The 24,984-nt window shown below is 54.1% G+C and overlaps 1 protein-coding gene across 1 annotated transcript in view; it reads right to left on the bottom strand.

Annotated features, from left to right (window-relative positions):
- The window catches only part of LOC144487079 (uncharacterized), a gene marked incomplete at its 5' end in the record, with an annotated part of 30,104 nt that extends 8,636 nt beyond the window's left edge, over positions 1 to 21,468 (bottom strand). Inside the window, 2 exons of the mRNA XM_078205137.1 lie at positions 5,593 to 6,379; positions 21,206 to 21,468. Of these exons, the coding sequence (XP_078061263.1) occupies positions 5,593 to 6,379; positions 21,206 to 21,468 (1,050 nt within the window). The remainder of the gene's footprint in view (positions 1 to 5,592; positions 6,380 to 21,205) is intronic.
- Positions 21,469 to 24,984: the final 3,516 nt, after the last annotated feature.

The raw sequence follows: 24,984 nt of genomic DNA, 5'->3' as shown, positions 1-24,984 counted from the left end.
TCTGAATCCAAGTGGCCAAGTCACCGTGAATCCCATGCATCTTAATCTTCTGGATGAGCCGACCGTGAGGGACCTTGTCGAAAGCCTCACTAAAATCCATGTTCACAACATCCACTGCTCTACCCTCATCGATCACCTTCATCATCTCCTCGATAAAATCGATCCAGTCAGTAAGATGTTGACGGTGCTCCCACTGCAGTCCTGTGATGAAAATATAGACTGGTTGGTGAAATGTAGATAACAGGTAGAATTGATATCTAATGAGGACTTTAGACTTCAGAATTGAATAAAGGGCTCAGTGTTACTAACGGGGAAAGAAGGGTTAAACCCCTTACCCAGAACCCTTTTCACACACGTGGACGTCTCTGAATCTGACGCACACCAAATGGAACGTTACACAAGGGGCTGGAATTCACTGGAATTTCTTAACAACCTTTCAATAGAAATGTCCTGGTACCGACTGTGACAAAGGACACAACAGACAGCAAGAACCAGGAGGAACCTTTAACCCAGAGAATGTTAATAACCTTGTTCAGGACACCGGTGCCAGGCACAGGAGGATCCCAGGAAAAACGGAACATTTAATTTCTGTGTTTCACAATTCTAAATGACTGATTCTTTAACATAGGAATGTTTAAAAACAGCATTGTGATATTCCAAGGTCAACTGTGTCTGGGAAAGGGGCACACTGATGTGTTTTTATTTTAAACAGGAGGATCCATTGAAAAGCAGCTCTGGACGATACGAGCACCTCCTGACCTACTTTCAATTCATTTCAAATCACCCATCACTTTCCGTGGAATATTCTTTATTCTTTCCTGGGATGTGGACACTGCTGGCAAAGCCCCAGCACACGTTGCTCAGCTCCTAATTGCCCCTGAACGGAGTGACTTGCTCAGCCATTTCAGAGGGACAGTTAAGATTCACCCACATCGCTGTGTGGGTCTGGATTCACATGTCGGCCAGACCGGGTAAGGATGGCAGATTTCCCTCCCTAATAGGGAGCATGAAGAGGGTGAACTGGACAGGTTTTTACAACAGTCGATAGTTTCATGGTCACCGTTTCTGAGACTAACTTTATATAATTCCAGATTGATTCACTGAATTGAAATCCCACCAGCTGCCTGTCCCCGGATCCTTTGCTGGGTCTCTGCATTACTCGGCCAGAGACATTCCCACCACCTCCCCCGAATGGAATATTCCACAACCCTTAGTTAAACAGGAAGTAGAAAAGAGAGAGGCTTTGACCTTAGGATGACCTCATCACCAACTACAGAAACCTTAAAGCTGACCATTCTGTAAAAGTTTATAAACTTTATTTTTATAAAACACAGAGTAAAAAACAGGTGAAAAGTAACGATGGACGTTCCGACTGACATCAGAAACATTGATTGACCGGATAAACACTCACTGCATCACAGAGTGATCCTCAACCATGAAAGAATTGACCCACAATAAGGAATGAGAGAGCCTTATAAAAAGGGGCAGGAGTTTACACAGAGAGGTGACACCCACAGCTGCTCAGGATGATGGCATTCAGTTCAGGAAGGGGATAAAGTGAGAATCTTTTGTGATTCAAGACAGAAGTATTGAACAATCTGGAATCAGTGCTTCTCGAGCTTGCTGACCAGCCGAACACTTCAGTTAATCTCATCATAAAAACCCCCAGTGTAAATAACATGAATTTGACTGACAAATGTTGAAGTGTTGATTTAGACCCACAAGTTTTGACTTCCCATTTGAGCCTGGGGCACCTTTCTGTCTCTCTATTGCTCATGTCAATGACAGCCAGGCGACGGAGCTGAGGGCTGAATTTAGCTGAGAATAACGAGGCCTGCGCCCCAGTTTGGAAACTGCCCTGGGCGTTGCACTAATAGAGAGACAGGAAGCTGCTGGAGAACTGACTGGGAAATGGGCCTCCAACCAATCAGGGCACCGGAGGAGGTGACCGGGGCTGATGGTGATGTGACCCCCGGGGTTCAGTGTCCCTGTGTCCAAAGCGGGGAGTCACAGGAACAGGGGACAGAGGAGCTGAAGAGAATCCAGTTGTGTCCAGAACATTGTGAACATCCCTTTACTCTGGTTGTCTTTGATCCTCAAGTCATTTTCTGTTTGTTTTAACCATGTTCTGTTTCATTAATAAACTTTTGTCAGTAAAAATATTTGATTGTTTTGGACTTTTCCTGATGAGATTGATGCACTTTAGGGAAAGTGGGTGAGAGGGGTTGGCAGGCTCTTTAACAGAAAGTGAGTCCCTCTGAGGTAATTGGCAAAGGAGCCAGAGGGGGAGATGGGATTTTATTTTTGACTCAGTGATGTTAGAAAATGGGGTTCAGGGAATCAATTAACCCTTTCTCCCCTTTTCCCAAACTCTGAAATGATTCCCAGTGATAACTCTTATTGGTGACAGTGGTTAGATTTTATTCAGTATCAATAAGAGCTGACACAGGCTAATGTCTGAGCAGTCGTATCAAAGTGCAGCAGCATTACCATTACACTCTGGGTAGAAGCAGCATCTCCACGGAAATGCTCCCTGCTCTGCCCCAGATGCCATGGCACCAGTCAATGCAAAATGTAAAACCTCGACAAATCTCTGTGCTCGGGGAATCCCTTCTTATACTTTGTTACATCACAAAGTCTATGGAGACTGATTTAACCCAATCATTGCCCAGCTAACATTTGAACGGACCAATTACAAAACCTGTCATTGAACCATCTGTACCCGCACAAGCCACGTCAAACTCTAAAACCAATTGTCTTCCCACGCTCCGTCCCTGGTACAGGGAGTCAGCATTCCCATGCCAAGCAGTGAAAACATGGTGGCCTTGACACCCTGGTGTCATCCAGGATTCAAGGCCCTCCTGTTTTCTCTGTCCTCTGGGAGCTGTTTATCTCCCTGTTCCCACACAGCAAGTTGTCTGTTCTCAGCTCTGCTGGATTTCTGCTGAAGTTTGGCCCCTTTTACACCTTTCGGATCAATAAAACATTTGGTCAATGAAGATCCAAACCACAATTTCCCATCCTGTCACCTGTCAACCATCCTTACCCAGAGTGTAATCACAACAGGGATAAAAACAGGAGAAGTGTAACAATCAAATTCAAAATCAATGCACAGCCAGTCATAGAATTTAATTTAATGTTCACTAATTAGCAATAAAACCCAAAGTAGGGGGTCCCCCAGGATTCTTACAGTCCACACCTTGAGGGGGGAGAACTCTCTCTCTCTGACCCCTCACTCAATTTCACTCCGTTATTTTCCAGTTCTGTTCTGGCCCCGCCTGGGGTAACACCTGGTTGATCTTGTCTTCCGAAAGAGCACCGTGAGTTCCAGGTTACTTGTACATAAGGACAGATGCTTCAAGCAACATATCAAGCATGGATGCAAAAGATTCTCCAGCTCTCTCTTTACCCCTATCCAACTTGTGGACAGTTCTTACTCAGTATTATTTCTCCCAAGCGGTTAATTGTCCTAATCTATAATATTATCCATTTTACTTTAATTTCACTCACTTTCTGTCCCTGTGCAGTGTGTTTAATTGGATCCTGATTGTTTTGAACTCAGTTTCTCTCTGGAGTGTGTGTCAGTGCCTTGATGATGTCACAATGTTGTCTCAATCCCCTGGCCACATTAACCATTTCATCTCCTGCTGTGTCTCAAGTAGCTGTGTGTGTTTGGGACCCGCTCTTCACTCCATCTCACCATGAATTTAGACTTGCTATTTTTCACATGTAACAAATCATATCTGCACACTCACTCCGGTATCCCAAAATCATGTCACACATTCTTCACTCTCAGATGCGCTGATGAAAAGATCAAAGTGAGTGCCTGTCTTTCTTATCTCCCCCTGTTATGGTGCTGATATTTCATGTGGTGGCCAGATTTTCAAATGTGGATTTCTTTAAAACAAAGTTCATGGACAAGGATGTAAGTATCTCCCAGAGAAAGTGATCAACTTATTCAAAGAACAAAGAACAAAGAACAGTACAGCACAGGAAACAGGCCCTTCGGCCCTCCAAGCCTGTGCCGCTCCTTGGTCCAACGAGACCAATCGTTTGTATCCCTCCATTCCCAGGCTGCTCATGTGACTATCCAGGTAAGTCTTAAACGATGTCAGCGTGCCTGCCTCCACCACCCTACTTGGCAGCGCATTCCAGGCCCCCACCACCCTCTGTGTAAAAAACGTCCCTCTGATGTCTGAGTTATACTTCGCCCCTCTCAGCTTGAGCCCGTGACCCCTCGTGATCGTCACCTCCGACCTGGGAAAAAGCTTCCCACTGTTCACCCTATCTATACCCTTCATAATCTTGTATACCTCTATTAGATCTCCCCTCATTCTCCGTCTTTCCAAGGAGAACAACCCCAGTCTACCCAATCTCTCCTCATAGCTAAGACCCTCCATACCAGGCAACATCCTGGTAAACCTTCTCTGCACTCTCTCCAATGCCTCCACGTCCTTCTGGTAGTGCGGCGACCAGAACTGGACGCAGTACTCCAAATGTGGCCTAACCAGCATTCTATACAGCTGCATCATCAGACTCCAGCTTTTATACTCTATACCCCGTCCTATAAAGGCAAGCATACCATATGCCTTCTTCACCACCTTCTCCACCTGTGTTGCCACCTTCAAGGATTTGTGGACTTGCACACCTAGGTCCCTCTGTGTTTCTATACTCCTGATGACTCTGCCATTTATTGTATAACTCCTCCCTACATTATTTCTTCCAAAATGCATCACTTCGCATTTATCCGGATTAAATTCCATCTGCCACCTCTCCGCCCAATTTTCCAGCCTATCTATATCCTGCTATATTGCCCGACAATGCTCATATTCATCCCATCTACACATTCCAGACTTTCACTAGAATGTAGGTGGACACCAGATTGATATATTCCATTCAACCACACCCAAGGGGAGTTATTCCAATTCCCTTATTGTCCTGTTGTGATGTATTTCTTCCAACTAACCACAGGAGACCCAGGGACATGTTACAATAGTTTATTCATGATTCAAGCCCAGAGGGAACTACCCCAGAGAAAGCTCTGGAAGACCACCCTCCTGTAATACAGCTCAAAGTCACAGCTCTGACACAGCTCTCTAATACAGTAATCACAGAGACATCACTCTAATACAACTCTCAGCTCCAAGTCACAGATACAGACAGCTTACACAGTTATTCAATACAGTGAGAAATGCAAGGGTTGTGAGGAAGAATATTTTGATGCAGCGAATGGTAATGACCTGGAACTCGCTGCCTACGAGGGTGGAGGAAGTGGAGACAATAAACAATTACAAAGGAAATTAGATGGGCATTTGGGGGGTTTCAAACAGAAATGCTGACTAAATATCTCTGAACTTCCTCACACCCTGTCACTCTGTGATCCTTGTGAAATTTGAAACCAGGTATTTGCAACAAGATTCAAACAGCATCAGCCCACTGGAGGCAAAGTCGTGAGACCAGCCAGTCCAGCAGAAAGAAACCCTCCGACCCTCCCCATTGACCAACTGTGAGAATGAACAAAATGCAGTCCTGGATGTAACTGAGAGCAGAAACAATAACAGCAGAATCCAACCTCTGGAATCACTCGTGAACTCGCTGGTGTTTCAGCAGCTGGGATGAAACTCTGAATCCCTTCCCACACTGAGAGCAGGTGAATGGCCTCTCCCCAGTGTGAACCCGCTGGTGTGTCTGCAGATTGGATGACTGAGTGAATCCCCTCCCACACTGAGAGCAGGTGAATGGCCTCTCCCCAGTGTGAACTCGCTGGTGTCTCCGCAGGGTGGATGACAGGGTGAATTGCTTCCCACACTGAGAGCAGGTGAACGGCTTCCCCCCAGTGTGAACCCGCTGGTGTATCTGCAGATTGGATGACTGACTGAATCCCTTCCCACACTGAGAGCAGGTGAACGGTTTCTCCCCAGTGTGAACTCGCTGGTGTTTCTGCAGGGTGGATGATTGAGTGAATCCCTTCCCACACTGAGAGCAGGTGAACGGCCTCTCCCCAGTGTGAACTCTCTGGTGTGACCGTAGGCCGGATAAGTCAGTGAATCCCTTCTCACACTGAGAGCAGATGAATGGCCTCTCCCCAGTGTGAACTCGCTGGTGTGTCTGCAGCTGGGATAACCGAGTGAATCCCTTCTCGCACTGAGAGCAGGTGAACGGTTTCTCCCCAGTGTGAACCTGCTGGTGTCTCCACAGAGCGGATGGCTGAGTGAATCCCTCCCCACACTGAGAGCAGGTGAACGGTTTCTCCCCAGTGTGAACTCGCTGGTGTTGCTTCAGGATGGATAACCGAGTGAAGCCCTCCCCACACTGAGAGCAGATGAATGGCCTCTCCCCAGTGTGGCTGCGCCGATGAGCTTCCAGCTGAGATGGGGTTCTGTATCTCTTCCCACAGTCCGCACATTTCCATGGTTTCTCCATGGTGCAGGTGTCCTTGCCGCTCTCTTAGGTGGACAATCAGTTGAAGTCTCATTCACACACAGAACACGGGTACAGTCTCTCCCTGCTGTGAATGGTGTGATATTTATTCAGGCTGTGTAACAGGTTAAAGCTCTTTAGTCCGTGCGCTGGAACACTCTCACTCGAGTGTGGCAGTGTGTTGCTGCTTTTCCAGTCACACTGATGTTTGAAATCTTTTCAAATCGACAGACTGGACAAACGTTTCTCCTTCTAGAATCAAAGGCCGATGATATTCAGCTCCCAAGGAATATGACTGTCAGATCTAGACGTGACTTTTGAGATTTCGGAATGCGATTCCTCTTTCAATATCCTGTAAAATGAGTTTATTAAAGCCATCACTGTCGGAACAGGATAGAAATTCAGAAGACACAATTCCAGTTTCTATAGAACATTATTTCCTCCCTCATTTCCCAAAAGTTGTAAATCTCCATCCCACACACTCTCCCTCCATTCTCACTCTGCTGTATCTAGTATTCGCCCTCCCATTCTCCTGAAGGTGCTGATTGAGGCTGATTGACAGATCCATGCTCACTGCTTCCTCTCCAGCACATAGAAATTATAAGAAACAGGAGCTGCAGTTGGCCATTCAGCCCATCAAACTGCCTCAATCATTGATTGAGAATTGGCCAATCTACCTCAGCGTGGGGTGCATAATTCCAAAACTACGCCACATACTTGAGTGAGGAAATCCCTCCTCATCTTAACTTTCTCTCCCTTTTTCTCCCTGTTCCCCATAACGCTTGACGCCTTTATCAATCAAAAATCAGTTTAACTCACCCTGGAATATATTCAATGACTCTCACCCTCCACTCATCCCTGTGGAAAAGAAATCCAAACACTAATGACTCTAATAGGCAAGAGACGAATGACTGGAAATATCTAAGGTCGCTACAGTACAATATTAATCTGTCTGAAGCTCAATCTTCATTCAGACCTCTTTTTAGGTCAAACCAAATAAACAAACTCAAATTAAATCAGGACAAAGTAAAAGGGGCAGCTCCCCAAAAAGGAGGGGGAACAGCCCGAACAGAAATCAAAATGCAAAGGAAACTTAAAAATATCAAATTAAAATGTGATTATTAGGGTCAATAATGCACCCCAACCCCTGCGGTGCCCAGCGGGCGCGGAAAGCGTCAACCTCGCCCGTGGACACCGCATGCTCCCTCTCCAGGGACACCTGGCCGCGAACGTAGCCGCGGTAGAGGGGAAGACAGTCAGGATGGACGGCCCCCTCGATCGCCCGCTGCCTGGACCGGTAAATGGCGCGTTTCGCCAGGCCCAGGAGCAGGTTCACGAGGAGGTCGCCATCCCGACCCTCCCCTCTCCGCACCGGGTGTCCGTAGATCAGGAGCGTGGGACTGAAGTGCAAACAAAACATCAATAAAAGGTTCTTCAGGAAAACATAAAGGGAGTGCAGCCTAAGACACTCAACATAGACATGGTCCACGGACTCCACAAGGCCACAGAAAGGGCAGTCTTCGGAGCCCGTGAACCAGTGAATCCTACGGTTGTGCGGAACTGCTGCATGCATCACCCTCCACCCCAGGTCCCCGACGTAATTGGGGGAGATCCCTCCGTAGAGGGACCTCCAGCGGGGACCTCCGCCGCCCGGCGGCAACAAGGCCCGCCAAGGTGTATCCGGGCGACAGGCGAGGAGGCGGTAGTGGAGGGTGTGCAGCAGCAGCCCGCACAGGAAACGCCTCCGCGCGGTAGAAAAAGGCACGGAGGGCATTTCCGCGAGGCGGCTCAGGCTGTGGGGCACCTCACCCAGGGGAGGGGGCTGAGGCTTTGGGCCAATGTGGAATTCCGCCCGAACAGGGGAACGCTCGGGCGGGATCCCACCGCACGCCTGCGCCGTCTCAAGTTTGCGTGCAGTTTCGGGGCCGAGCACGACCGTCCTAAGGTCTAGGATGGCTTTGGCCGCGCGCCGGACGGACGTCCCCGCGCGCTCAGCCAGCACGCGGGGACTCATCCAGCCCGCTCCTCCGCCATCGAGCACGTCCCCGATTCTGGTCACCCCGGCGTCCACAGCCCCCCTCTCCGCCAGCCACCTGAAGTTATACGGCTGGAGGAGCGGATTCCTGAGCAGCGGCTCTCGCACGAGAGCCGCTACTCCTGACGGGGGAGAGCTGCGTCGCGAGGCGACCTTGTTCCAGACAGTGAGGAGGTCCTGGTAAAAGACGGGCAACTCCTGCAGGGTGGTCGAAGCACGCCCCAGTTCGATATGCAGGAGCTGCACGTCATAATTGAGGCCGTGCCACTGGCGGAAGAAATACGTCGCCATGGCACACCACTGTGGAGAGGGCTCAACGTAAAGGTACCTCTGCAGGGCCTGGAGGCGGAAGGTCGCTATCTGAGTGCGGAGGCACACCAGACCTTGTCCGCCCTCCTCAAGCGGGAGATACAGGACCGCAGCAGGGACCCAGTGCAGTCGATTGCCCCAGAAGAACCGCACGAGGGTTCTCTGGATATCGGTGACAAAGCCAGGGGGAGGGGTCAAAGGGACCAGCCGGTACCACAGCATGGAGGCGACCAGCTGGTTTATGACGCGAGCTCGCGCCCCGTAGGACAGCACTCGGAGCAGTCCTGTCCAGCGACTCAGGCGGGCGGAGACTTTGGCCTTCAGCTCCCGCCAGTTCGCCGGCCAGGATTCCTCGGCTGGGCAGAGATGGGCCCCCAAGTAGAGGAGGTCGGTCCTGCTCCAGGTGAAAGGCCTGAGCTCCTCCGGAAGGGGGTCCGTCTCCCAAGGACCGACAAGGAGTCCGGAGCACTTGGCCCAGTTGATCCTGGCGGAGGACGCGGCGGAGTACACCGCCTGGCATTCTCGCATCCTCCGCAGGTCACAGCCGGGTCCGTGAACATGAGGAGCACGTCGTCGGCGTAAGCTGACAGGACCACCCCTACGTCCGGTCCGCGCAGGACCAAACCTGACAACCTCCTCCGCAAGAGGCGCAGGAATGGCTCCACGCATACGGAATACAGTTGGCCGGACAAGGGGCAGCCCTGCCGTACTCCTCTCCCGAAGCGAAGGGGCGCCGTCAGGGACCCGTTAACCTTAATCAGACACTCTGCGGCAGAGTACAGTAATCGGATCCGGGCGACAAAATGCGTCCCGAACCCGAATGCCCGCAGAGTCCCGAGTAAATACTCGTGCTCCACCCTGTCGAACGCCTTCTCCTGATCTAATGACAAGAAGGCGCCCGACAGACCAGCCCTCTGGGTGTGATGGATTAGGTCCCGGACCAGGTGGAGATTGTCATGTATGCAACGGCCCGGGACCGTGTAGGACTGGTCAGGGTGGATCAAGTGGTCCAGCACGGATCCAAGGCGTGAAGCCATAGCCCTGGCAAAGATTTTATAATCCGTGCTGAGGAGGGAGACCGGGCGCCAGTTCTTGAGCAGGTGGAGATCCCCCTTCTTGGGCAGCAGGGCAATGACGGCCCTGCGCCACGAAAGGGGCATCTCCCCGGTAGCGACGCTCTCCCCCAGGACCCCCGCGTAGTCGCTCCCCAGGACGTCCCAGAACGCCCTGAAGAACTCTACTGTCAGCCCGTCCAGCCCAGGGGCCTTGCCCCGGCTGAGGCCATTTAGGGCGCCGGTCAGCTCGGCCATGGTGGTAGGGGCCTCGAGCCTGCCGACGCCCTCCGGGCCGACCTGCGGCAGGTCCTCCCACAGAAGTCTGCGGGCATCCTCGCTGGACGGATCCGGAGAGAAGAGCGAGGTGTAATACTCCCGGGCAATGGCCCGGATGCCCTCCGGATCCGAGACGGGGGAACCGTCGTCGGCCAGCAGCGTAAGGAGCTGCTGACGGTTAGCCCGCCCTCTTTCCAGCGAGTAGAAGAAGGGGGAGCCGCGGTCCAGGTCCACCCGGAACTGGAGCCGCGACCTCACGTACGCGCCGCGAGACCTGGCAAGCTGCAGGTCCCGCAGCGCGTCCTTCTTCTCCCTGTACTCCGAACGCAGGGCCGGGTCCGCGTCAGGCCGACTGAGACGTGCCTCCAGGTCGAGCACCTCCTTCTCCAACTCCTCGAGCCTGGATTTCCGCCTCTTTGTCGACCCCCTCGCGTACCCCTGACAGAAGGTACGGACGTGAGTCTTGCCCACATCCCACCAGAGCCTCAAGGAGGGGAAGCCTCCCCGCTTCCTTCTCCAGCCGGCCCAGAATCGACGGAACGAGTCCAGGAAGCGCTCGTCCTCCAGCAGCGTGTTGTTAAAGTGCCAGTACGCGGACCCCCGCCGGATGCGAGACGGCGCAAAGTCCGCCCACACCAGGCTGTGGTCCGTGCTCGACACCGACCGCATGGAGACCGAGGACACGCCGGACACGTGCGCCTTCGAAATGTAAAGGCGGTCGAGCCTGGACGCTCCGACTCCAGGCCTCACGAAAGTGAAGGCGCTGGAGCCAGGATGGAGATGTCTCCAGACGTCCACCAAGTCGTGAGACCCGATCAGGTCCCGCAACTTCACCACCGCCGGAGTGCGCAGCCAGGGGCCGGTGCGGTCCCGTGCCTCGAGGATGCAGTTGAAATCTCCCCCGAGGATAATGCATTCGCCCCCCGCGATGGTGTCGATGTGAGCGGACACTTTCTCGTAGAAAGTCGTTTGCTGCGGTCCAGCGGTCGGGGCGTAGACATTCAGCAAGTGAATGACCACGCCCCCCTCACGGACCGTCAAGTGCAGCAACCGGCCTGGCACCGGCTCCTTGACCCCCAAGATCTCCGGCTTATAACGCGGGGCCAACAAGATAGCCACCCCGCAAGAAGCGAGCGTGAGGTGGCTCATGTAGACCCCCCCTCGCCACTCCAGGAGCCATTGGGCTTCGTCTCCCGGAACGGTGTGGGTTTCCTGCAGGAAACACACCGCATACTTCTCGTCACGGAGGACCGAGAAGTTCTGGAACCTGCGGTGTGGCCCACTGCTGCCGTTGATGTTGAGGCTGGCTATGGTCACCTTCATGTCAGCAGCTTTGTGCCACCGTCACCACTTAACTAGGTGTGTGGGGGGGCGCTGGCGCAATTCTCACCAGTCCACCCCCCACCTTTTCGAGCCTGTGGAGGAACCGCAGTACCCAGCGCCGCTCTATTTTCTCCAGGCCCGCGGAGGCATGCGAGCATGCCTTCACGGACCGGACGAGCTGCGCCAGGTCCGGCCAGTGGCCGAGGGCTAGCCGGATTATGTCGGAGCGACCGGAATGGTTACGGATAAAGACCCTGAGGTCCTTGGAGGGGATGAGGGACGACTCGGTGGGGGGCACGAGGGAGTCCCCCGCCTCGCTCTGGGCAGACTCTGAAAGTGTCCCCGTGCCCTCCACCGAGCCGCTGACCTCCTCAGGGCGGTCGCCCCTCGACTCCGAGTCCCCCGCCGCAGGACGTACGGCAGGCGGCACGGAGCCACCAACTAGCCCTAGCCCCTCCCCGATCCCACCCCCAGGATCGGTGGAGGAGGGGTTCCCCCCGGGCTCACCTTTCCCGGATTGCGGGCCCCCGTGCGACGGCGGCCCAGCCGCCCCCCCCCGCCCCAGACGCTTGGACACCCCCCAGGTCCGGTGTATCCTTCGGACTGAGGTTGGGGATGTCCAGCGTCCAAGGTCGGGACGGAGAGGACGAGTGGATCGTCTCTTCGCCGCCGCCGCACGAGGACATGAACATTGGAGTGTCGCCCCAGTCCCCCGACAGACTGAAGAAGAACTCCGGGTTGTAACCGGCCGGGTGGAACGGAACCGTGGGGGCCCCGCTGCCACCCGGCCCCGGAGACTCCTCGCCGGGGGACTGAGGCAACACATGCTTGGATTTACAGGGTGCCTTGCCCCCTTTTTTCGCGGGACAAGGCACAAAGACAGGTGGGGGCACGGCAGGAGATGACTCACAAGGGGGGAGGGGCACGCAGACCTCGAACTCTACGGTGCCCGAGGGGCCCCGCCTCTTTTTGTTAACCTGCCCTCGGGCAGGCGAGGCCCCTCGCCCTCCGCCCCTCTTCGCCTTGCCGCGCCCCCCCTGCTCTCCCGTCACTTCCCCCCGAGGTGGCGGCGTCGCCAGTTTTGCCGGCTCGGGGTCGCTTACCCCCCCATGCTCGGGCCCATGATCCCGGGCGCCGGACCCAGCACTAGGCCCCGGAGAGCCCACGGGCCCGGCAGATGGTGGTGGTGGTGGGGGGGGTGCGCAGGTGGAGACTGAGGCGGTCCCCGAGCCGGCTGCCGGGGTGGTTGGGGTGTTTTCCCTGGGGGCCGGGGTTCCGGTACCCCCCTTCTTTTTTGTAGGTCCCTTATGGGCCTTTTGGCCGCGCGGGGGCTCCGCTCCCCCCCCGCCGGCAGCTGAGGTGGCAGCTGCTACCGGCGTGGCCTCCCCTCGCGGGGGGGCAGATGGTACTCGCTTGGGGGGAGAGGGGGCTGCGGTGCCAGCTGCGGCCGCCTTGGGTTGGTGGTCGGCGGCCTTGGAGACGGGGCAGTTTTTCCTCACGTGCCCCGCCTCCTTACAGGCATGGCACCGCACACCGTCCGCGGACCAAAAGACCCGGTACGTGGTCCCCTCGTGGGGGACATTGAACCCTCCCTCCAGTTCCTCCTCCCGGGCCAGGCGGACAAAAACCTGGCGCCGGAAGGAGTATATGTGGCGGAGGGAGGGGTCCCGAAGGCCGAGCGGGATCGGCTGCACCCCGGACCTGACCTCCCCCAGTAGATGGAGGTGGGGGAGGAGGAGCTCACTCGGTAGGAAGGGCGGGACGTTCGATATTACTATCTTGTGGGCGGTGGCCTCCAATGGGTCCACCGCCAGGAACGTCCCGCCCACCGTGAGCCCCTTTTCCAGGGCGAGGCGAACCGCCCGCTCGGCCTTCAGGAAGAATACGGCCCGGCCGTACATCTTAGAGGCCGCGACAATGGCTGAGGGGCCGACAACCCCAGCCATTGCCTTAACGCAGGCCTCGATAGACATGTCGGGGTGGGCGTAGCACTTCACCCCGAGCTGCCGCGTGATTAGGGAGAATGGCGGCAGGGCCTTGGGAGCGGCGGGGGCTCTGGCAGCCGCCACGCCCGCATAGGTGGGCCGAGAAGGCCCTGCCACCGGCGACGCTGGTGATGTCGCCATGGTATCAAGGGAGTGCTACGCCCACCCCGAGACTGCCCAGATGCACGGCAGGGCGTATATGTGGAGGGAAAAATAAGGGAGGGTGGGGTAGGTGGGTAGGGGTGTAGGTGTTCTCTCCCCGGAGTGAGAGAGGGAGAGAGGAGGTCGGAGCAGTGGGAGGGAGATGAGGCACAAGGCCGGTGCCCCAGTCAGGAGGGAAAAAGGGGAGGGGGTGCCGGTCCCGGGGGCAGCAGCAGTGGGTAGGGGAATTAGGAAAAGGCCTTCACCCCCCCCACTGCAGATGGAGAAGAGACAGTCCAAACGCCTTCGCCCCCCCCCCTTCTCCTCCAGTTACTCTCTGTCCTCTCTTCCTCCCTCCCCCCGGGGAGAGCACACCCTCCAGAGGCCGGATGGCAGGCAAGCAGGCAGTCCAGACGGCAGGCAGTCCAGACGGCAGGCAGGTAAGCAGGCCAGACGGCAGGCAGGCAGGTAAGCAGGCCAGACGGCAGGCAGGCAGGTAAGCAGGCCAGACGGCAGGCAGGCAGGTAAGCAGGCCAGACGGCAGGCAGGCAGGTAAGCAGGCCAGACGGCAGGCAGGCAGGTAAGCAGGCCAGACGGCAGGCAGGCAGGTAAGCAGGCCAGACGGCAGGCAGGCAGGCAACAGGCAGGCCGGGCAAGGCAGGCAGCAGCTCACCTCTCTCCTTCCTCCCCGCAGGGAGCGAAAAACAAACAAACCCAACAAAACAAAAACAAAAACCGGGCGTCTCCGTGAGCAAAAACGAAAAAAAAACAAAGGTACTCACAAAAAGAAAAGAAAACAAACCCAAAATTTCCGCCCGGCTCCGACCCGGGGCCCCCCGCTACTCGGGCGAACGTGAAACCAGTTCACCACGGAAACAAAGTGCAGGCGCTGCCCCAGAGGAGGCACGTTTCAGGCCGTCTGAAGCTCAATCTACACTCAGAGAGACCTCTTTTTAGGTCAAACCAAGTAAACAAACTCAAATTAAATCAGGACAAAGTAAAAGGGGCAGCTCCCCAAAAAGGAGGGGGAACAGCCCGAACAGAAATCAAAATGCAAAGGAAACTTAAAAACATCAAATTAAAATGTGGTTATCAGGGTCAATAATGCACCCCAACCCCTGCGGTGCCCAGCGGGCGCGGAAAGCGCCAACCTCGCCCGTGGACACCGCATGCTCCCTCTCCAGGGACACCTGGCCGCGAACGTAGCCGCGGTAGAGGGGAAGACAGTCAGGATGGACGGCCCCCTCGATCGCCCGCAGCCTGGACCGGTAAATGGCGCGTTTCGCCAGGCCCAGGAGCAGGTTCACGAGGAGGTCGCCATCCCGACCCTCCCCTCTCCGCACCGGGTGTCCGTAGATCAGGAGCGTGGGACTGAAGTGCAAACAAAACATCAATAAAAGGTTCTTCAGGAAAACATAAAGGGAGTGCAGCCTAAGACACTCAACATAGACATGGTCCACGGACTCCACAAGGCCACAGAAAGGGCAGTCTTCGGAGCCGGTGAACCAGTGAATCCTACGGTTGTGCGGAACTGCTGCATGCATCACCCTCCACCCCAGGTCCCCGACGTAATTGGGGGAGATCCCTCCGTAGAGGGACCTCCAGCGGGGACCTCCGCCGCCGGGCGGCAACAAGGCCCGCCAAGGTGTATCCGGGCGACAGGCGAGGAGGCGGTAGTGGAAGGTGTGCAGCAGCAGCCCGCACAGGAAACGCCTCCGCGCGGTAGAAAAAGGCACGGAGGGCATTTCCGCGAGGCGGCTCAGGCTGTGGGGCACCTCACCCAGGGGAGGGGGCTGAGGCTTTGGGCCAATGTGGAATTCCGCCCGAACAGGGGAACGCTCGGGCGGGATCCCACCGCACGCCTGCGCCGTCTCAAGTTTGCGTGCAGTTTCGGGGCCGAGCACGACCGTCCTAAGGTCTAGGATGGCTTTGGCCGCGCGCCGGACGGACGTCCCCACGCGCTCAGCCAGCACGCGGGGACTCATCCAGCCCGCTCCTCCGCCATCGAGCACGTCCCCGATTCTGGTCACCCCGGCGTCCACAGCCCCCCTCTCCGCCTGCCACCTGAAGTTATACGGCTGGAGGAGCGGATTCCTGAGCAGCGGCTCTCGCACGAGAGCCGCTACTCCTGACGGGGGAGAGCTGCGTCGCGAGGCGACCTTGTTCCAGACAGTGAGGAGGTCCTGGTAAAAGACGGGCAACTCCTGCAGGGCGGTCGAAGCACGCCCCAGTTCGATATGCAGGAGCTGCACGTCATAATTGAGGCCGTGCCACTGGCGGAAGAAATACGTCGCCATGGCACACCACTGTGGAGGGGGCTCAACGTAAAGGTACCTCTGCAGGGCCTGGAGGCGGAAGGTCGCTATCTGAGTGCGGAGGCACACCAGACCTTGTCCGCCCTCCTCAAGCGGGAGATACAGGACCGCAGCAGGGACCCAGTGCAGTCGATTGCCCCAGAAGAACCGCACGAGGGTTCTCTGGATATCGGTGACAAAGCCAGGGGGAGGGGTCAAAGGGACCAGCCGGTACCACAGCATGGAGGCGACCAGCTGGTTTATGACGCGAGCTCGCGCCCCGTAGGACAGCACTCGGAGCAGTCCTGTCCAGCGACTCAGGCGGGCGGAGACTTTGGCCTCCAGCTCCCGCCAGTTCGCCGGCCAGGATTCCTCGGCTGGGCAGAGATGGGCCCCCAAGTAGAGGAGGTCGGTCCTGCTCCAGGTGAAAGGCCTGAGCTCCTCCGGGAGGGGGTCCGTCTCCCAAGGACCGACAAGGAGTCCGGAGCACTTGGCCCAGTTGATCCTGGCGGAGGACGCGGCGGAGTACACCGCCTGGCATTCTCGCATCCTCCGCAGGTCAGCCGGGTCCGTGAACATGAGGAGCACGTCGTCGGCGTAAGCTGACAGGACCACCCCTACGTCCGGTCCGCGCAGGACCAAACCTGACAACCTCCTCCGCAAGAGGCGCAGGAATGGCTCCACGCATACGGAATACAGTTGGCCGGACAAGGGGCAGCCCTGCCGTACTCCTCTCCCGAAGCGAAGGGGCACCGTCAGGGACCCGTTAACCTTAATCAGACACTCTGCGGCAGAGTACAGTAATCGGATCCGGGCGACAAAATGCGTCCCGAACCCGAATGCCCGCAGAGTCCCGAGTAAATACTCGTGCTCCACCCTGTCGAACGCCTTCTCCTGATCTAATGACAAGAAGGCGCCCGACAGACCAGCCCTCTGGGTGTGATGGATTAGGTCCCGGACCAGGTGGAGATTGTCATGTATGCAACGGCCCGGGACCGTGTAGGACTGGTCAGGGTGGATCAAGTGGTCCAGCACGGATCCAAGGCGTGAAGCCATAGCCCTGGCAAAGATTTTATAATCCGTGCTGAGGAGGGAGACCGGGCGCCAGTTCTTGAGCAGGTGGAGATCCCCCTTCTTGGGCAGCAGGGCAATGACGGCCCTGCGCCACGAAAGGGGCATCTCCCCGGTAGCGACGCTCTCCCCCAGGATCCCCGCGTAGTCGCTCCCCAGGACGTCCCAGAACGCCCTGAAGAACTCTACTGTCAGCCCGTCCAGCCCAGGGGCCTTGCCCCGGCTGAGGCCATTTAGGGCGCCGGTCAGCTCGGCCATGGTGGTAGGGGCCTCGAGCCTGCCGACGCCCTCCGGGCTGACCTGCGGCAGGTCCTCCCACAGAAGTCTGCGGGCATCCTCGCTGGACGGATCCGGAGAGAAGAGCGAGGTGTAATACTCCCGGGCAATGGCCCGGATGCCCTCCGGATCCGAGACGGGGGAACCGTCGTCGGCCAGCAGCGTAAGGAGCTGCTGACGGTTAGCCCGCCCTCTTTCCAGCGAGTAGAAGAAGGGGGAGCCGCGGTCCAGGTCCACCTGGAACTGGAGCCGCGACCTCACGTACGCGCCGCGAGACCTGGCAAGCTGCAGGTCCCGCAGCGCGTCCTTCTTCTCCCTGTACTCCGAACGCAGGGCCGGGTCCGCGTCAGGCCGACTGAGACGTGCCTCCAGGTCGAGCACCTCCTTCTCCAACTCCTCGAGCCTGGATTTCCGCCTCTTTGTCGACCCCCTCGCGTACCCCTGACAGAAGGTACGGGCGTGAGTCTTGCCCACATCCCACCAGAGCCTCAAGGAGGGGAAGCCTCCCCGCTTCCTTCTCCAGCCGGCCCAGAATCGACGGAACGAGTCCAGGAAGCGCTCGTCCTCCAGCAGCGTGTTGTTAAAGTGCCAGTACGCGGACCCCCGCCGGATGCGAGACGGCGCAAAGTCCGCCCACACCAGGCTGTGGTCCGTGCTCGACACCAGCCGCATGGAGACCGAGGACACGCCGGACACGTGCGCCTTCGAAATGTAAAGGCGGTCGAGCCTGGACGCTCCGACTCCAGGCCTCACGAAAGTGAAGGCGCTGGAGCCAGGATGGAGATGTCTCCAGACGTCCACCAAGTCGTGAGACCCGATCAGGTCCCGCAACTTCACCACCGCCGGAGTGCGCAGCCAGGGGCCGGTGCGGTCCCGTGCCTCGAGGATGCAGTTGAAATCTCCCCCGAGGATAATGCATTCGCCCCCCGCGATGGTGTCGATGTGAGCGGACACTTTCTCGTAGAAAGTCGTTTGCTGCGGTCCAGCGGTCGGGGCGTAGACATTCAGCAAGTGAATGACCACGCCCCCCTCACGGACCGTCAAGTGCAGCAACCGGCCTGGCACCGGCTCCTTGACCCCCAAGATGTCCACCTTATAACGCGGGGCCAACAAGATAGCCACCCCGCAAGAAGCGAGCGTGAGGTGGCTCATGTAGACCCCCCCTCGCCACTCCAGGAGCCATTGGGCTTCGTCTCCCGGAACGGTGTGGGTTTCCTGCAGGAAACACACCGCATACTTCCCGTCACGGAGGACCGAGAAGTTCTGGAACCTGCGGTGTGGCCCACTGCTGCCGTTGATGTTGAGGCTGGCTATGGTCACCTTCATGTCAGCAGCTTTGTGCCACCGTCACCACTTAACTAGGTGTGTGGGGGGCGCTGGCGCAATTCTCACCAGTCCACCCCCCACCTTTTCGAGCCTGTGGAGGAACCGCAGTACCCAGCGCCGCTCTATTTTCTCCAGGCCCGCGGAGGCATGCGAGCATGCCTTCACGGACCGGACGAGCTGCGCCAGGTCCGGCCAGTGGCCGAGGGCTAGCCGGATTATGTCGGAGCGACCGGAATGGTTACGGATAAAGACCCTGAGGTCCTTGGAGGGGATGAGGGACAACTCGGTGGGGGGCACGAGGGAGTCCCCCGCCTCGCTCTGGGCTGACTCTGAAAGTGTCCCCGTGCCCTCATTATTTTCAATGTTTGATTAAATCAGCCCCCAACTTAAATTCCAGCGGTTAAGAATAATGTTTAATCTGCACTGTTCATCAAATGTTCCCAACACAAATACTGGAATGGGCTAAATACAGAGTAAAATTCCCTCTGCTCTGTCCAAGGAATGTTTCATCACAGATTTTTATTTTGAAGTTTAGGAAAAACAGGAATCAAATTGCTCAGCATCCCAGTGTGGTCCCCTGTTTATTTCAATCAGCCCTTCACATTCAAACATGAAGTTGAAGCTTCGAATACTGTCTGTGGCAGCGTTTGTGGATTCAGTTGTTCTCCTGCTTTTTCACTTGTCTGAAGGATTTGAATTATAGACATTGTTTAATCATTCCTTTCTCTCAGCACATGGAACTTGTGAATCTTCAAGGCAGACAATCTCATGTAATTAACAACAAACTGCATCTTTATTCATCCGTCCATTTCCTATCTCTGAATGGATCACACACATTTCCAGAATGCAGGAAGCTCTCAATGGAAACTGCTTCCAATTATTCCCCAATACAATTGTTCGCACTTTACTGTGAACTACATTCCACTGACATTCCCAAAGCAGCCACAGAAAAGTGACTGGTTATTTTAAACATTGAACCTGAACTATTTGAGCTGATGATTCACTCACATTGTACAGAAATGTTGACCCTGTTTTGATGAGAGTGATCAGATTAACATTGTAACATGAAGACAGCCTCCGTACTGAGATTAACCACATTTACAACAATTCCACAATATCAGATCCATTGCTGTGTGTTTTGTGCGAATTCAGCTGTGAAATATCTGGACATTTGGAGCTTCCACTGTTTCTGTCATTTCATCATTTATTAAAGTACGTTGTTCTATCCCTTTTAAATCTAAGTTGTGTCAGTTTACATTTCCCTGCAGCACTGAAACCTCTCCACCAGCTTTGTCCATGTACAAAATATGAATAACTCTTTGCAATGTAATGTTTCCAGCTACGCTGCTTACAATGCTGTCTAATGTTTTGTGTCATCGGCAAACCAGGATGTGTAGCATTCAGTCACATTAAATGGTCAATAAATATGTCAATACTGTGTATATCTTTCTGTGTGTGTGTGTGTGTGTGTGTCTGTCTGTGTGTGTGTGTCTGTGTGTGTGTGTGTCTGTGTGTGTGTGTCTGTGTGTGTGTGTCTGTGTCTGTGTGTGTGTGTGCCTGTGTGTGTGTGTCTGTGTGTGTGTGTGTCTGTGTGTGTCTGTGTGTGTGTCTGTGTGTGTCTGTGTGTGTCTGTGTTTGTGTCTGTGTGTGTGTCTGTGTCTTTGTGTGTGTGTGTGTCTGTGCGTGTGTGTCTGTGCGTGTGTCTGTGTGTGTGTGTCTGTGTCAGCATGCATGTGTGTCAATGTATTTGAATCTCAAATATGTGCAGTTGGAGGCCATTTGACCCATCGAGCCTGCTCCCCCACTCAAACAGTTCATGACAAACACACACACACACACACTCATAGACACACACACAGACGCACTCACAGAGATACAGACACACACACACACACTCATAGACACACACACACAAAGAGAGAGACACACAGACACTCACAAACACACACGCAGAGAGACACACACACTCACAGACACACATGCACAAAGACACAGAGACAGACACACACACAGACACAGACACACACTCACTCACAGACACACGCAGAGAAACACAATCACACACACAGAAACACACAATGAAATAGACACTTGCACACACTTAGAAACTGTCTCTCTCTCTCACACACACACACACAAAGAAATACAAAACCATAAGCGCACCGACACTCTCATTCCTATTTCTGTTTTACTCCTCAATGCCCCAACTAAAAAGTACTGGGATCTGAACTTGAAATGCTGGAACTGATCATGGAGGAACGAGTGGGGCCTAATAGACACTGAGAAGTTAACTTGTGTGTGAATCATAGAACGGTGACAGCACAGGAGGCCATTCAGCCCGTCAAGCCTGGATCGACACACTGCAAGAGCAGTTTCACTATTCCCAATCCACCACCCTCTCCCCGTAACCCTGTCAATATTTTCCCTTCAGCTTCCCATTCAATTTCCTCTTAATGGAATCTTCTCCCACCTCTGACTCAGGCAGAACATGATGTGGAGATGCCGGCGTTGGACTGGGGTAAACACAGTAAGAAGTTTAACAACACCAGCTTAAAGTCCAACAGCTTTATTTGGTAGCAAAAGCCACACAAGCTTTCGGAGCTCCAAGCCCCTTCTTCAGGTGAGTGAGAATTCTGTTCACAAACAGGGCATATAAAGACAGGGCAAACAGGGCATATAAAGAGGTTTGAAGACTGAGTGAATCTCTTCACACACACACAGCAAGTGAACGGCCTCTCTCCAGTGTGGATTCGCCCATGTTTCAGCAGATGGGATGAGGTAATGAATCCCTTTCCACACTGGGAGCAGGTGAAAGGCCTCTCCTCAGTGTGAGTTCTCTGGTGTATATGTAAGCTGTTTGACTGAGTGAATCCCCTCCCACACTGGGAGCAGGTGAATGACCTCTCCTCAGTGTGAGTTCTCTGGTGTATATGTAAGCTGTTTGACTGAGTGAATCCCTTCCCACACTGGGAGCAGGTGAATGGTCTCTCCCCACTGTGACTGCCCCGATGAATCTCCAGCTGGGGTGGGTAATCGAATCCCTTCCCACAGTCCCCACATTTCCACAGCTTCTCCCTGTTGTGACTGCAATTATGTTCTGAAAGGCTGGATGATTGGCTGAAGTCTTGTCCACACACAGACCATGTGTACAGGTTCTCTCCCCTAAAAACGGTGCTTTTTCCGTCCACGTTCAAAACACAATGATATTCAGGTTACAATAAATTGGCTAACTCCAGCAGGTTTCGATATCATATTTGGTTTCAGTTTCCAAACTGCAAATCCTCCTCTTCTAAAACCCTGGGAAATTGAGTTCGAACAGAAAAAAGGAAGTGAGAGAGAACCCACAAAAACACAAAGGCAGATTGTGAAATTGAGCTGAATGAATCTGATCATTTGTGGGGCCGCCACTCGGAAAAAGTGACCATGAAAACTACTGGATTGTCACAATAATCTGACAGGTTCGGTAATGTCCTTCAGGAAACAGAACCTGCCACCGGCCTGCACCTTCACAAGACTCTGGACACAATGGGTAAAGAGAGATAGAGAGTGAGAGATGGATTCATATCTATACATGATGAGAGAGAGAGAGAGATTGCCCCAATACAAACATCACTCCCCAACCTCTCTATCCCCCTCCCCAGCAACTATCTGAAGCTAAATTAATGTCACAACATTACTGCCATCTTTTACCCAAAACTTAGCTTCAGACCCTGTCCCTCTATATTTAACCACCCCGTCTCTGACATCTCCTCCAGTCACACAACCCTGTGAGATGTCTGCACCGCTCTAATTGTGGCATCATGAGCGTTCCACATGCAACATGACTTGCATCGATAAACTCTCATCTCCAACATTTCAATTGAAGTTTCAAAGCTCAATGGCTTTGAAGCCGAATGGTCCAGATTGCCATGGCCTTCAATGTGAACAAGTTGTTTGTGATGTGACTACAGAGGTTGCCTAGGAAACAATGACTGAACACAGGGGGTGAATGTGAGAAGCTGAAGTTTCCACTTGAAGACATTCCCAGTGTCTCTGAGCAGCTGAACTGGGGAAGCCTTTGGGCAGAGAGTGTGCTGCTGCTATTGCCCTTCCTGGCCACCAGGCGTCGCTGTGACGCTGCCGGGGGCTGCCTGTGCGCATGTGCGGGACGGGAATGCACCCAGAGGTCAGCGCGCGGGACGCCGCCGCATCGATGCCGTCTCCCCTGGCAACGCAAGATGGTCGCCGCCATCTCCGTTGGCAACGGAATATGGCCGCTGGCCGTCTCCCTTGGCAACGCAAAATGGCCGCCGGCGGTGGGTGTCATTGCCTCGCATGCGCAGTGAGGTCTGTCTGCAGCCATTGTCCAGGTTGCCCCCAGTGGATGGGGTTGGGATTGTGCAGCAGATGGAGCAACAATCCCAGTTTCAATAGGGGGACAGAAGCTGCAATGCTGCCCCCTGTTGGTCACTTCTCCCAGTCTCAGCATTGCAGAGTGTTTAAACAAGAGTGCATTGTCACAGCAGCACCTTGACCTTCAGTTTCAGTTTATTTATTAGTCTCAGAAGTAGGCTTACATTAACACTGCAATGAAGTTACTGTGAGAATCCCCTAGTCGCCCACACTCCGGTGTGTGTGTCAATGTATTTAGAACTCAAAGGAAAATAGGAGCAGGTGTAGGCCATTTGGCCCATCGATCCTGCGCCAGCATTCAAACTGATCATGGTGCACGTACGCACACAAAACACGCACACACCAACACACACAAAACACGCACACACACAAAACACGCACACACACAAAGCACGCACACACAAACACGCATGCACACACACACACACACAAACATACACACGCACAAACACGCATGCACACACACACAAACACACACACACAAACACACACACATGCATGCACACAGACACACACAAACACACACACACACAAACACACACACACAAACACACACAGACACACAAACACACACAAACACGCATGCACACACACAAACACACACACACAAACACGCATACACACACAAACACACACACATGCATGCACACAGACACACACAAACAGACACACACAAACACATCTTATGTTATGTTATCTCAGTCTTCAATGGTCTGCCCCTGATTCTGAGATTGTGTCCCCTGGTTCTAGTCTCACCAGCCAGGGGAAACATCCAATCTACATCCACCCTGTCACTCCCTGTAAGAATTTTAAGTCTGTTTCAATGGGATCGCCTCTCATTCTTCAAGGGTTCAAGGCCGACTTCCGGACTTGATGGCCATGGAAGGTGTGCTCATAACGGGGCCAAACAGCTGGATTATCAAACAGTAAATCCTGCCGGATCATGTATCAGTAAACTCTGCCCGAAACCTCTCTCAGTTATTACAATATGGGCCTGGTATCAGTAAACTCTGCCCGAAACCTCTCTCAGTTATTACAATATGGGCCTGGTATCAGTAAACTCTGCCCGAAACCTCTCAGTTATTACAATCTGGGCCTGTTATTAGTAATCTCTGCCCGAAACCTCCCTCAGTTATTACAATCTGGGCCTTGTATCAGTAATCTCTGCCCGAAACCTCCCTCAGTTATTACAATCTGGGCCTTGTATCAGTAATCTCTGCCCGAAACCTCCCTCAGTTATTACAATCTGGGTCTTGTATCAGTAAATGCTGCCCTTCAGCTGATTGGAGAATATCATTGTGAATATTACTGAGTTTGGGATGTAATATTTTCCTGCTGTTGCCAATGTGGCTATTTTTAACATAGTTTCTGGGATCCTCCAGTCTCCCCTCAGCAGCTTTCTGGGCAGTGAGAGGTGACACACCGTTCACTAGCAGAGGGAGTTTTTGGTCCTGTCGCTGTCAATGGGATTTCCCATTGAAGTCACCTCACGCTAGCAGGAAACCAGAGGCAGGGGAACGAGAGCAGAGAATTCCCCACGAGTGAACAGCCGGAGAATCCCGGACATTCGCTCCTTTCCCAGTTATCACTGCACTCAACCCAGTCGCTGTTTATACGCTCAGTTGTCTCAGTGAATACTACATTACACCATGCTGCTGTGGACACTACAATCAACCCTTTTTGAGTTCTCACTGTATTAATACCATGTATGGATTGATATTTCATTGGACAATGTGCTGGGTTCGATGAATATTTATTGATTCTTGTGATGTGGGTGTCACTGGCTAGGTCAGCATTTATTGCCCATTCCTAGTTGCCCTGGAGAAGGTGGTGGTGAGCTGCCGTCTTGAACCCACTGCTGTCTATGTGGTGTAGGTACACCCACAGTGCTGTTAGGGAGGGGACCTGCTTAAATTATCACTGCATTTAACCATGTCACTCTTTATAAAAATAAACTCGACCATGTCTGGGTAATGAACGTGGAGCATGTCTCCATTTCTCTTTACCTCAGCACTGTATCTGTGTATATAACACTTCATACAGTTTCAATGTTATTTATTAGTGTCACAAGTAGGCTTACA

The sequence above is a fragment of the Mustelus asterias genome, unplaced genomic scaffold (assembly GCF_964213995.1).
Source record: "Mustelus asterias unplaced genomic scaffold, sMusAst1.hap1.1 HAP1_SCAFFOLD_586, whole genome shotgun sequence".
In the NCBI taxonomy this organism is placed as follows: Eukaryota; Metazoa; Chordata; class Chondrichthyes; order Carcharhiniformes; family Triakidae; genus Mustelus; species Mustelus asterias.
This window is presented reverse-complemented; position numbering and strand designations above follow the sequence as displayed.